Source organism: Aphis gossypii, chromosome 3, assembly GCF_020184175.1.
Source record: "Aphis gossypii isolate Hap1 chromosome 3, ASM2018417v2, whole genome shotgun sequence".
Lineage (NCBI taxonomy): Eukaryota > Metazoa > Arthropoda > Insecta > Hemiptera > Aphididae > Aphis > Aphis gossypii.
In genome coordinates, this window is record NC_065532.1 from 43,124,601 (window position 1) to 43,136,904 (window position 12,304).

Here is a 12,304-nt window from a genome sequence, read left to right on the forward strand (position 1 = left end):
AAAGAATTAATGATTGCAAAACCTGTTAGAGCAAACAATTTTTTAAAAAAATGTAGAAGAGCAATGGCATTTAAAAAAAATGTGCAATTAAAACGTTCAAATAAAAACTATCAACCTTATCTTTTGATCCAAGAGCAAAATCCATTTTGTTTATATATTATCGTACTAATTTAAATTGGCGTTATTGTAGCAATTTATCATGATGTGAAATAATAATAAATGTATTACTGCGGTAGCCTAAATTTTGTACACAATATTATAGTCTATTTAGATCTTAGAATTATCTGTAAGTTTCACATTAGATCAAACAGGTATCTAGATTTTATAGCACTTTAGGTGTTAAATAAATATATAATTAATACAGAATTTTGTATTACAACATTTTTACAAGTTATTCTTATAAATTCGTTAAAGTTTTAACTTAAATGTTTGCAATAATAATAAATCATAAATATAATTTTTTATCTTTATTATCTATAATAACAGCTTAAAAGAACCTCGTATTAAATTTTCAAGGTTTTTACAGCAAATAAACAAAATTTGTTCAGAAGGTTTTAATTAAATCTGGTTTTTCGATGGTACTGGTACCATTTATAGATCCGATTTTCTACCACTAAAAATCATATTGTAAGTTAATGTTTAAGAAATGAATATAAATAAATAAAAACTTATAAGATACGATTGTAAAATCGTAAATATGTTAAAAATACTTAAAATAGTACCTTTATGTAAATTAAACAACGCCACATATTAAAACTCAAAAATGATTTTTTTGTAATGCAGCTATATACTATAGCTACACACTGATACTATGTCTGTAATAAATAATAATATATAATGAATTATAATAATATGATCTTTAATTGTTTTGATTATCTAGGTATTTATATTTAATTTTAAAGACGCACTATATAAGTATGTAATAAACCAATAATAAAATACCTATCAAAATTTACTTATTACTGTTTCTTTAAAGTATCTACTCGTATGTAAGTTTATAATATAACTACAACAATTTTGTTGCAATAAATTATGATAACTCAAAATTGGAACAATAAAATATTGTCTATAGACAATAGTTTAGTATCTCAAATCATGTACCCATTGTATCTATATAGATAAGTACTAAAGTACGTAAGGAAAGCCCTCCTCATTATCTTACATATAAATGTATAATAATTAATAATAGTATACTTTCAACTATTATACATATCATATATTATATTCTTTTTTTTATTAAAATATTTATTTATTTATTGCTAATAAGAGAGTGTATAAATTGATTTTTATATAATTATATACCTACTAGGGCGCTGGGCGAGCTTTTTCACTATTCATTAATAATAGATAATTGTTCCTCTACAGCTGTCTTCATGAAATAAAATTTGTATTTATTTAATTATATATATACAATATATTCAATATGTTTAATTTATAGAAAAAGTACATGGTAGTTAACAGAGTAGTGAGTACCTACTAGTAATCCTAGTTAAATTTATAAATGGTACCTACTATTATAATTTATACTACAAAATGTATTAAAAATTAAAATGCAAGTAAGGGTTTTGTACTTTTATATATTTATATTATTGGTGTCTGTTTAATTCTGCAGAGGGTGAATGTGTAGTTGGAAGGGGAAAACTGAAACAGATGAATTTTGTAAATTGTTTATTGGGGTGTCAAAATACTAAATACGGCCCTGAGTATATTAATTAATTAATAAATAAATTATAGTACTATTATATACAACGTGTAACAGGTTTTATATAGGTATGAAGTAAAAACAAATTATATATTTTAATTGTACATAAAAGTTTCCGTAAGCACATATTATTTTATTATTTTTATAATAATCTTTCCGTACGTCTACCTAAATAGGTGAAAAAACTCGTTGATGGCGTGCCAATGTTTCGTGTACACTTCCCAAAAACGTTCTATAGCCAATGTAGGTATATCCTAAATTATTTTTGTTCAATGGTCCGCGTTAGTATAAAAACAAGTCGTAGTATTATAAAGTGCGACGTTATTGCCACTTCAGCTTGCAGGTTCTGTCGCTTACTGCTATACTTATCACAATCCCACAGACTCAACTCTCAAGATGGACTTAAAGTTTATATTGTTATTTATTCAAACAGCTTCCATCGCTATGGCACACGTGATTACAATAAAAAACAACTGCCCGTTTACTGTTTGGCCCGGTATACTAGGCATCTTAGAGCACAGTCATCTTGAAAATGGCGGATTTTTGTAGGGCTCTCAAAAAATCCATACAATTAATACGCCTCAAGATTGGGCAGGCAGGATTTGGGGCAGGACCAGATGCAACAGCAAAGGAAAATGCGAAACGGGCGATTGCGGTAAGTCTATGTTATGGACTTATGGTTAAATATAGTAACAGGCTATTATTGCGACTCTTACAATATTATTAGGAAAATGTTTAATTACTCACTACTCATTAAAATTTTTTTACAAAAAATAAATCAACTATCTTATGTTTACAACCTAACATTTTATCAAAGGTATAGTATTATAGTAAGCGCCATTTTTTGAAAACAAAAGATCAAATTGAGTTTAATATTCTTGTAAAGTAAGCTTTTAAATCATTAGGTCAATCTTTCATTGATTATACATTGTAATCAAAGTAATTTCAAAAATAAAATTTATATAATTGTTTATTTTTAGATTTATTTAAAAGTTTTTCATTTTTTGGTATTTTCCACTTATACATACAAAACTGGTTTAATTTAGTTTAATACTTTAATTTCCCTCTATCTCTTATTAAAGCTAAGCTTATAAGAAATATATATAATGATAATTATGTATTATACGAGTATAAATACCTACTTATATTAAGATTCGAATAATAAAAAAAACAATGATAATCTACAAATAATTCTAGCCAATTCCATAGGTATCGCGCGTATATTTCATTGCGTTATAATTTTATGATGCAGGGAACAAGATCCAGTGCAATGGTACCGGGGCCGTGCCGCCAGTATCCATAGCAGAGATGACGTTTACCGGGCCTGGCGGATTGGACTACTACGACGTGTCGTTGGTGGACGGCTACAACCTGCCAATCAGGATATTGCCGACCGCGCAGTTCACGAGCAGTAAAAACGGCAAATACGACTGCACGCCGGCCGGTTGTGTGTCCAATCTGAACAAAAGATGTCCGTCCGAGCTGGTAGTCAGGACTTCCGGTGGTTCCAGTGTGGTGGCGTGCAAGAGCGCCTGTGCGAAGTTCAACACAGACACTTACTGCTGCCGAGGCTACCATAATACTTCAGTGACTTGCAACAGCAGCTCTTGGTTCAAAAACTATCCTGCATACTTCAAGGCAGCCTGTCCGGACGCTTACAGTTACGCTTACGACAATACGATCAGCACGTTTACGTGTCGCGGTAACCCGTCTACCAATTATGACGTCATATTTTGCCCTTAAGTCATCGCAGCCTACTTATTTTGTAATCTTGTAACTATATGAGGTCATGGTAGATATATAATGTATACCAATATCAAATATATATAAATTCATAGGTTCAGATACGTGCTTGATAATTTTGAAAGGGGGAATATGAAAATTTGACTGTTACTCACAATAATCACAAGCCCTGCAAGTTATAATGAAAAAATTTCATTCTCGTATTTACTTACTTATAATTGTGACTTCCGTCATAGTTTTATATAAAATAATTACAATTATTAAACTATAGTATAGGTAAGTAACGAGTTGTGTCCTATGGTTTATAGTTTATATATTATATACTTCTAGTTACCTAAATCTATCTAATTTGGTTAACGTATTTTATTCTTCGATCAACTATCGATATACAATAATAATATTTTGGCAATTTGTAATTGTGCATCGAATAACGCCAGAGCTTGATAGAATATATATTATATACATATTATGTATACATATTTATGCATATTAAAATTAATAAAGTACCTATTAAATAATATAATTCTACATTCAATGATTATTTTAATTATATTATTTTTTAGTATACCTATACATATTCTATAGCATATTTTATTAATATTACTGTTTGTAATATGTCTATAAAACATGTCAACATCACAAAATATGTTAAACGTTTGTTGTTTAGATTGTCATTATTATAATTAATTTTAATTATTTTATTTTTTAGTATACCTATACATATTCTATAGCATATTTTATTAATATTACTGTTTGTAATGTGTCTATAAAACATGTCAACATCACAAAATATGTTAAACGTTTGTTGTTTAGATTGTCATTATTATAATTAATTTTAATTATTTTATTTTTTTTTTTTATAAATTATTTACCAAGTTTTATTGGTCATAACTCATGAATGAATATGAATTCATTTATTCATTCGCCTCTTTGAGTGAACCGTTAGAATAGGTTTAAGTTATTATTGGATTTAAGATGCAATTTGCAACTCATAACGCTACATTAAGCAAAAAAAAAAGTTATTATTTCCTATATAATATAGTTAATAGTTATTAATTTAATTGAATATTACTACATAAATAGGGAATAAATATAAAATAACTACCTATATAGAACTTTAGGTTAGGTTAAGAAAGTATCGATATAGTATTTACTATTTACTATTATACATTTATACTATTAAATTTTATCAATTATATCATATTATGTATTGCCTTGGTATTCAAGGTGTAAAAACTAAAAATTATAAAAAGCTTAGGTATACTTACCTACTAGTTACTATTATAACTATATCTATGACGTACGTTTATATTCAGTTGTTTTGTTTTTTTAATGCATATATAAATTTGATATAAATCGCGATGACTGTGTGCTAAATTGATTAACACAATATGAACCTGAACCATTCGACAACGAACAAACAATGAATTGTATAAATTATTGGCCTAACAGGTCCTTAACTCCTCGTGAATATGACATTGAAAATTATGAAAAAAAAAAAATAGGCGAGTAATTGATTTTGCACAACTCAAAATAATGCGATTTATTTAACTTAAATTTAACTATTATTCAGTGTAGGTACTATTATTTTCATATTGAGCATTATAAATACACAGTGTTACCCAAAATATATTTTCATTCATTGGTTTGTCGTTTATCAAAATTTTAAATGTTTATCTGCCTGGTTAACCATCTTACCTTCGTGTTGATCATACGAATACGGAGTTAGTTCGTTATAAACTTATAAATTACATACTTATTATCATGAGGTATAATAATATGCATTGGTTTCTACTGAAATTAAATAAAAACTTAGTTCAATTTGGTGACAGCCCTGCATATTGTAATGTCCAAGCTCGAACATAGTTCATGTTTTACGTACTTACTTACTCAATATTCGTGTTTATTAAAATTCCTATACCATATAATGTCCGTAATTCGACGAACGTCTATACTGATGTATACTTACTGTCTATAGGCATTGACTATAGAATGGAAAGAGATATAGAATCTATTCTATAAATAAGTAATACCACTTAATACTTAATGCGTATGGTGCAGTGCATATGCAATTATTGCTAATTGTAGTATAGACGGGTATAGTAACAATTTTCTCTTTGTCTTCGGGTATTTGTTAGTGGTTTTAAGTTATTAAATATTATAATATAGTCTTAACATTGCCAGTATAAATATAATATATATTGTAAAAGTGCGATATCGCCAATTTCTAAATACACACTTTATATATTATATCGGTAGATAAAATGTATTATATAAAAGCAAAATAATACTATCACAATAATACTAACAATATTTTATATATTATATAATATATTATTTAACTAATTACTAAACATTAATAATTTAAAACGATAGTATGAAATCCAAAAATCAGTAAGATATAATATAATACAATGTTAAGCAATTTAACACGTTATTTTAATGTTTTTCAACGAAATAGATTACAATAAACGCCATGAAGCATTGATGCCACTCTCACAGAACAATATAATTATTATTATACATTATTATTATTGATATTATATTAAATATTAATAAATAATTTCATAGGTATATAATTGTACAAAAATTGAAAAATCTATAGATATATAGGAGGTAATATTTTTATATTACTCTATGGGTGGTACCTACGACCTACTGTATTTAAGTAGGTATGTATATTGTATATAAATAATAGGTAGTAATCAATAATATATTAATATCATAAAATACTTTTAAATAAAAGCTGTAATAAGTTCACTCGAGTACACCGTACATATACGCATACGATAATATAATAATAAAATATCAAATAAAATCCCAAACCACTTTGAATCTACCAACAGCCTTCGGTTTAAGTTTTTCAAACGCAGACGGAGACACGTCGATATCGTTCATCTTGCAGGCTTCGCATTTGTCTCTCACGGTCACCACGACGGATTTCGACGTGGTCGGGTCCATTATTTTCACCCGTCTGCCGCACATGGGATCCGAATTGGGATTCGGCGCGGTGAAATGGCCAAAAGCTATAGCCGCAACCATGTCGCTGTCGGCGTACACTTGGCCGCACGCCGTCAACCCCAACTTATAGTAGGTGAGGTCTCCGTTTTTGTTCAGCCGTTCGATCGCGTTCGAAGAATCTTCCGAATTCGAACGGTGACAGCACGAGTACACGTGTCCGCCGCCGCACGGCTTGCGCTTGATCTCCGCCATGCCATAATTCTCGCAGCCCTTGACCAGCCACGAATCCATTTGACAGCCCGTGTCCCAGCACTCTGCACTCGCGTGGTGTACGACGGCAAAGGCGGTCAACACGAGTACACAGACTTCCACCGAAGATACGAATCCGCGGTTCATATTGTCGCGTTTCGTTATATGTATAAAATGTATTTACACCTCGAAAAGTGAAATGTTGTAAAAACCAAAATCAACGACGGGCTGGTTTGACGATTTTATTATTTCTGGAATGTGCGTCACCTAAATGTCTGTATTTATAGTATATCGGGAGTCAGGACACCTGCAGGTGTAGATGCGACCTATGCAATAATATAGATTAATTAATTAATTAGGTATACCTATACTCGACGCGTTCGCTTATGCACCGTGCAGCATATTATAAAGATATTAATTGTCAGCAGATGTGGGTGGGTAGGTACATATCAAGTCAGATATTAATGTTAAGTGTTAACTATAATATGATCATTATATACAGTTTTGTGCCTCAACCGTGCAACGCAGGTTATTTTTATGAGCAAGATCATTTTATATTTTTATCTAAACTGCGCGTATTTTAGGATTAGTGTTTATATACATTAAGCAAAAATAATAACGTTAAATACAACATGGTGTTATTTAATAAATAATATTATGTACGGTGAAACTTACCCTAATAGACACCTCCAAATAGCGAATATTTTTTTTGAGAACTGGTGAATCTTTCGATTCGGGAAGTGCAGGACACTTTAAATAGGAAAATTTTATGGCTAGATTTCAATAATTTGTATCGTATTTATAGCCTATAAATTATAATCATGTTTTATAACGATGTACATTTGACGAATCCCGGAAAAAATATCCAAGGAAAAAAAACCACGTAAAAAATAAACTAAAATAAAAAACCAACAGGAAAAAAAACCAACGGAAAAAAAACAAAATTCATAAAATAAAAGTTGTACCTAATAAAAATGAATTTCGTACATAAAATAAAAGTTATAATAAAAATGACTGTATTTTAGATTCTGAACAGAGTGATGAAGTATATAGTATTGATTCTATACAATGATGTGTGTTTTTTGGTGTCTGTGTACGGCTGAATTAGTCGAAATAATGCTTCAATTTCAAACTTCAGTGGTGGTTTCCGATGGCAAAGTGAATATCCTTAGTGCATTATAGAGGTCAAAAGTAAACATTTTCCAACAGTTTTAAAAAAAAATCAAGAAAAACACAAAAAAAGTGACGGAAAAACGGAAATTTTTACGTAAAACCAGTTTTCGACCAAATCGATTTTTTTTATATGGTTGTAACTTAAAAACTAATAACTATAAATACTTGAAATTTTCACCAAATCTTTATATTTGTCAAAAATTTTGGTTAACCAAAAAAACTTGAAAATTTAATATAAGGTTTCTAATGAGTTATTCTTATTGTAGTTAAAAAAAAAATCGTTGGTCACAATTTTTTTTTATAAGCGTTTATAGTTCAAATTATTACGAAATATGTTAAAGTTAAGAAAATTTGCAAGTAATTTTATGGTTGAAAAATCATAAGACTTTTTGTGTTTATATCTAGGGTTAAAAAATTCAACACGTAGTTTTTCATAAATTTCCTTTAAATAGCTACAGAGAAAACTCGAAACATCATAATAGAAAAAATGTTATGTGCGTTTGAGTTTGAAATGTTTACTAAATCGTGTAACGATAACGATTTATCTTCAAACGAAATAAAATATTTGTTATAATTCAAAAAGTATAAGTCGTAGATACTTGAAAATTTCACCAGTTTTTTAGATTGAAATTTTATTTACGTGATTTAATTTTCAAAATATTTCGCTTATTTTAATTTTTAATGCTATTAATAGGCATATGAAATATTCGTTTTTGTTTATTTTTTTTATAAATATCGATAAAAAATTTTTTGGCCGAGTCAAAATACTTGAAAATTGAATACAAAGTTCCTCATAAGTTATTCTTATAATGATTGAAAAATTATAAGAATACATATAGGCACATTTTTTTTATTAGCATTTGAACTAATTAACTAATTCTACTAATTCTCTGATTATATTATTTTCGTTTTGGTTTTTTTTCCTTTGGTTTTTTTATTTTGATTATTTTTTCCGTGATTTTTACATAGATAATGTATTATCTATGGGTTTTTTCTTCCTTGGAATTTTTTTATATACCACATTTGACAGTTTTACATTATATTATTATTACACAATAATAAATAGTTAATTCTATCTGGAATAGGTAATGGGCGTCTCATTTGACATAATATCCGTTGAAATATTATTATAAACAAGTTAAAACGTAACTTGGTGTAAACTGTGTATTACAGACTTACAGTAATTAATATGTGAAACCATTAAAACCCAAAATGAATTTTTTTTAAATTTTAAATCAACCTAAAAAACCAGTTTTTTATGAAATCAAATTAAACAAGTCGTTAAAAAAATTAACTTTTCAATTTAACTCAACTAATTAACACCCGATGGCCAATGCTCATTATCCTAATACGTCAAGACATTTGTCAGTTTGAAAAGATCCCGCACTTTTGAGATTTTTAAATATCGTCAAAAAGGCGGGAACAGGAGATTGTTGAGAAATTCATAATATTTGCACAACGTCTTTGAGTCACCTGTTCAACGGTGAATTTTTCAGTGACTGTTTAACAAAGGCTTTTATGTTGAACCGTTTTAGCTAAATATAAATATTAATACGTAAGAAAATTTCGCAGAAATGCAGAAATTACAATTAACAATTACGCGAATTACGTTTATCTACGTGCCTACCCGGTTACTGAGTAATGAGTACCTATAATATATTAGTACTATACGTTATTTTTAATACTTATAATTAATAGTATTTGATATACCTCTTACGGCTATACACAATACTACAATATCAATTCTTTATTCTATGTTTGTCCTGTTAGTGTAACTATGTGCGTCGTCAACGGTGTCAACATTTGTTATACCAACAATAATTCGTTCGATTAATATATTTTGCCAATTAGGTAGTATTATTTATTTTTTCATTTATTGTTTATCTACTGTTCAAGCGGTTTTTTGTCGTTTGCATTTTCTCAGTAAGTAAATCACAACTATTGTAAGTCATAGTAAAAAATAATATACACTGACGAAGTCTATATTACTATCAGAGCCATACACCGTAGTGTCTCACTTGCTATTAATTATTACATAATATAATATGGATACTTATTGGTTATTGCATACGTAGGTTTGCAAAAAAATTTGCTTAAACTTCTATTACAAATTGCTGCAGTAGGTAATAAAACTCTAATTAGGTGCCCATTTGAGTTAAAAACATTTTTAGAATTGATTTTAACAATTTACTTTTTAGCATCATTGATTAATCAATATGCTGAGCACAGGAAAATTAAATAAACTAATGTTTTGGTTCTTAAATATAATATAAATATGTATTTTACACTGTATTCTTATACATTTTATATTTTTATCCCTATCTCATTTTGACAGTGTATTGATATTAATATTTTAGAAATCCATTGGATAGCTTTTATAAATAATCAAGTACCTAGGTATCTCTTATATTGTCTTTTTTACTTTTGTATTTATTTGGTATATAAATAGTTATTACCTAAGTACCTGAAAATTATGTTTTCAAAAATTTATTTTATTGTTTTTTCTTTTTTCCATGTAGCTAGTTTTATAACAATGTACAATTAGGTACTTTTTGATTTTAATGATTTTGTGCTAGTCTATCACCAGTTATATTTATTTGGTTACCGTGATTATTAAATTTGAAAAAAAAAACTATGTATTATTTTTATCACAAAAGTATTATGATTCATAATATTTATGACCATATTAATTTATTTAATAAAACATATAAAAAAATTAAAATCAAGTTGCTAAACATAATTTGATCATAAAATAATAACTAATAATTTGAATAAAATATATTTTATAATTTATGTACATAGGTAATATATAGTAAAACAAGTATACAATTTAATAAAATATAATAAAAATATAAAATGTAATAAAAAAATTAAAATTAAACTGATATATATTTAATTAAATATTTAAATGTATTAGATATTTATAGAAACTTAATAACTAAATCAATATGTAAAATGCCACATTAAACTGATATATTCATTGCACATAACACTTCTAAAGAGTATAATTAATAAAAAACTGCTAAAAGTTATAGCACACAGATAATATTTCCTTTAATGAATATAAGTAGAGAAAAATAATGATGAAATAAAAATCTTTCATCGCTGATGAAATTGAGAAAAGTGACGTAGGGACTCGCACAACCTGTGTGCCGCCGCCCGCCAGTGACAAGCTGGCTGAATAAGGGTTTCTGCAACCAAGAATAAAGCTAGTTTCTTGAAAACGCAGAAGCCTTAAATAAAGCCATCAGCCCTTCTGATTGTCATATTTTTCATCAGTGCATGCACACTAGCTATATTGACCACACCAGATCTTGTAAGTGACATCTGGGCCTTATAATCTAACAAAATATATCAGTGTATACTTTTTTGAATTCGAGTGTTTAAAGCTTTTTTAATTGTGTTACCTAATTAAACTATGGCATAAGATTTATACAGCTGTGAGTTAGGTAAAGTGCATGAACATAATATCATTTATATATCAATTTTATATTAAGGTGTACTTGGTCATATTCTCAAATACACTACCTCAAGAGCCCTCTAATTATCAGGAGGAAGGTTCAAGGTATTAATGTAAATTAAATATTTATTTGTTTATTCTTCATCGCTTTTAAATGTAGGGAAGAGTCCAACTTATCTGGTTATTTATACATACGCTTTTGACCTATTATATACCCTATCACTTACTTTTTTTTTTTTTTTTAAATTAATTTATTTTATTTGTATAATATTACCCTTGTTAGAAAAGTATTTATTAATAAATTATATAACTAGGTACCTATATCTTTGTTCATATATTTTAGAGGGCTAAACCCCCTTGTTAATTCTACTTATTACTGGATACAGTATGTTTTTTAATTATAGACAATATGGAACAAATAGTCAAGATTTTTGTACACCAAAGTTACTTCATAGAAAATGATTTGGTTGTTGACTATAATGTGGAACAAGAAGTAATTTTTGTTTAAAATTTATTTGAAAGTTAAAAAATATAAATTCACAATTATTATTTTATTTTTAGGCTCTTATTAATGTATCCCCTAAAGATTGGATAGCATTAATACCTAAAGGGTGGTCTGGAGTCGATGAACAAGTTGCTTATAAAACTATTGATAGTGATTGTGATGTGGCAAATTTAGCAATTAAATCAGTTATAATGGAAAAAAAGTGTTTCCAAGATGTTGTTGAGTGTGGGAAACATTATCAACTTATGTATATTAGTCAATATTTAGAGGTAAGATTTTATAATGATTATAATATTAATATGTATTTAATTAATATCTTATATTAATAGATATTAGGAAGAAGTGAATACTTTACTTTTCTTCATCAATCTGGAACTTGCAACTGTATTTCTTCCTCAATACAAAATGAAACTAAAGATAATTTTAAGCAAAGTAGATTATCTGTAAGTATTTAGAACCATCTCTTAATACACACACACTAATTATTTATAAAACCATAAATGTTATTGTA

The 12,304-nt window shown here is 27.8% G+C and overlaps 3 protein-coding genes across 5 annotated transcripts in view; 2 read left to right on the top strand and 1 right to left on the bottom strand.

Moving 5' to 3' along the window:
* The window catches only part of LOC114128857 (uncharacterized), a 43,669-nt gene that overhangs the window by 28,248 nt on the left and 3,117 nt on the right, over positions 1-12,304 (top strand). The window contains exons 1-4 of one of the 3 annotated variants that reach the window (XM_027993451.2): positions 9,583-9,751; positions 11,675-11,781; positions 11,850-12,062; positions 12,123-12,236. In XM_027993451.2, coding sequence (XP_027849252.2) covers positions 11,698-11,781; positions 11,850-12,062; positions 12,123-12,236 — 411 coding nt within the window. In that variant the 5' untranslated portion in view covers positions 9,583-9,751; positions 11,675-11,697. Of the gene's footprint in view, positions 1-9,582; positions 9,752-11,674; positions 11,782-11,849; positions 12,063-12,122; positions 12,237-12,304 lie in introns of those variants that run through there. The other 2 variants (XM_027993450.2, XM_050202657.1) reach the window with 2 other exon arrangements.
* On the top strand, positions 1,377-4,075 carry LOC114128868 (uncharacterized). The gene is given in 2 exon segments (XM_027993469.2): positions 1,377-2,357; positions 2,955-4,075. Coding segments are annotated over 2 exon segments (750 nt in total). The 5' UTR covers positions 1,377-2,098; the 3' UTR covers positions 3,446-4,075.
* On the bottom strand, positions 5,822-7,973 carry LOC114128890 (papain inhibitor-like). The gene is made up of 2 exons (XM_027993495.2): positions 7,331-7,973; positions 5,822-6,981 (listed from the first exon to the last, which is right to left on the bottom strand). The coding sequence occupies exon 2, from the start codon at positions 6,800-6,802 to the stop codon at positions 6,254-6,256; it is 549 nt and encodes a 182-aa protein (XP_027849296.2). The 5' UTR covers positions 6,803-6,981; positions 7,331-7,973; the 3' UTR covers positions 5,822-6,253.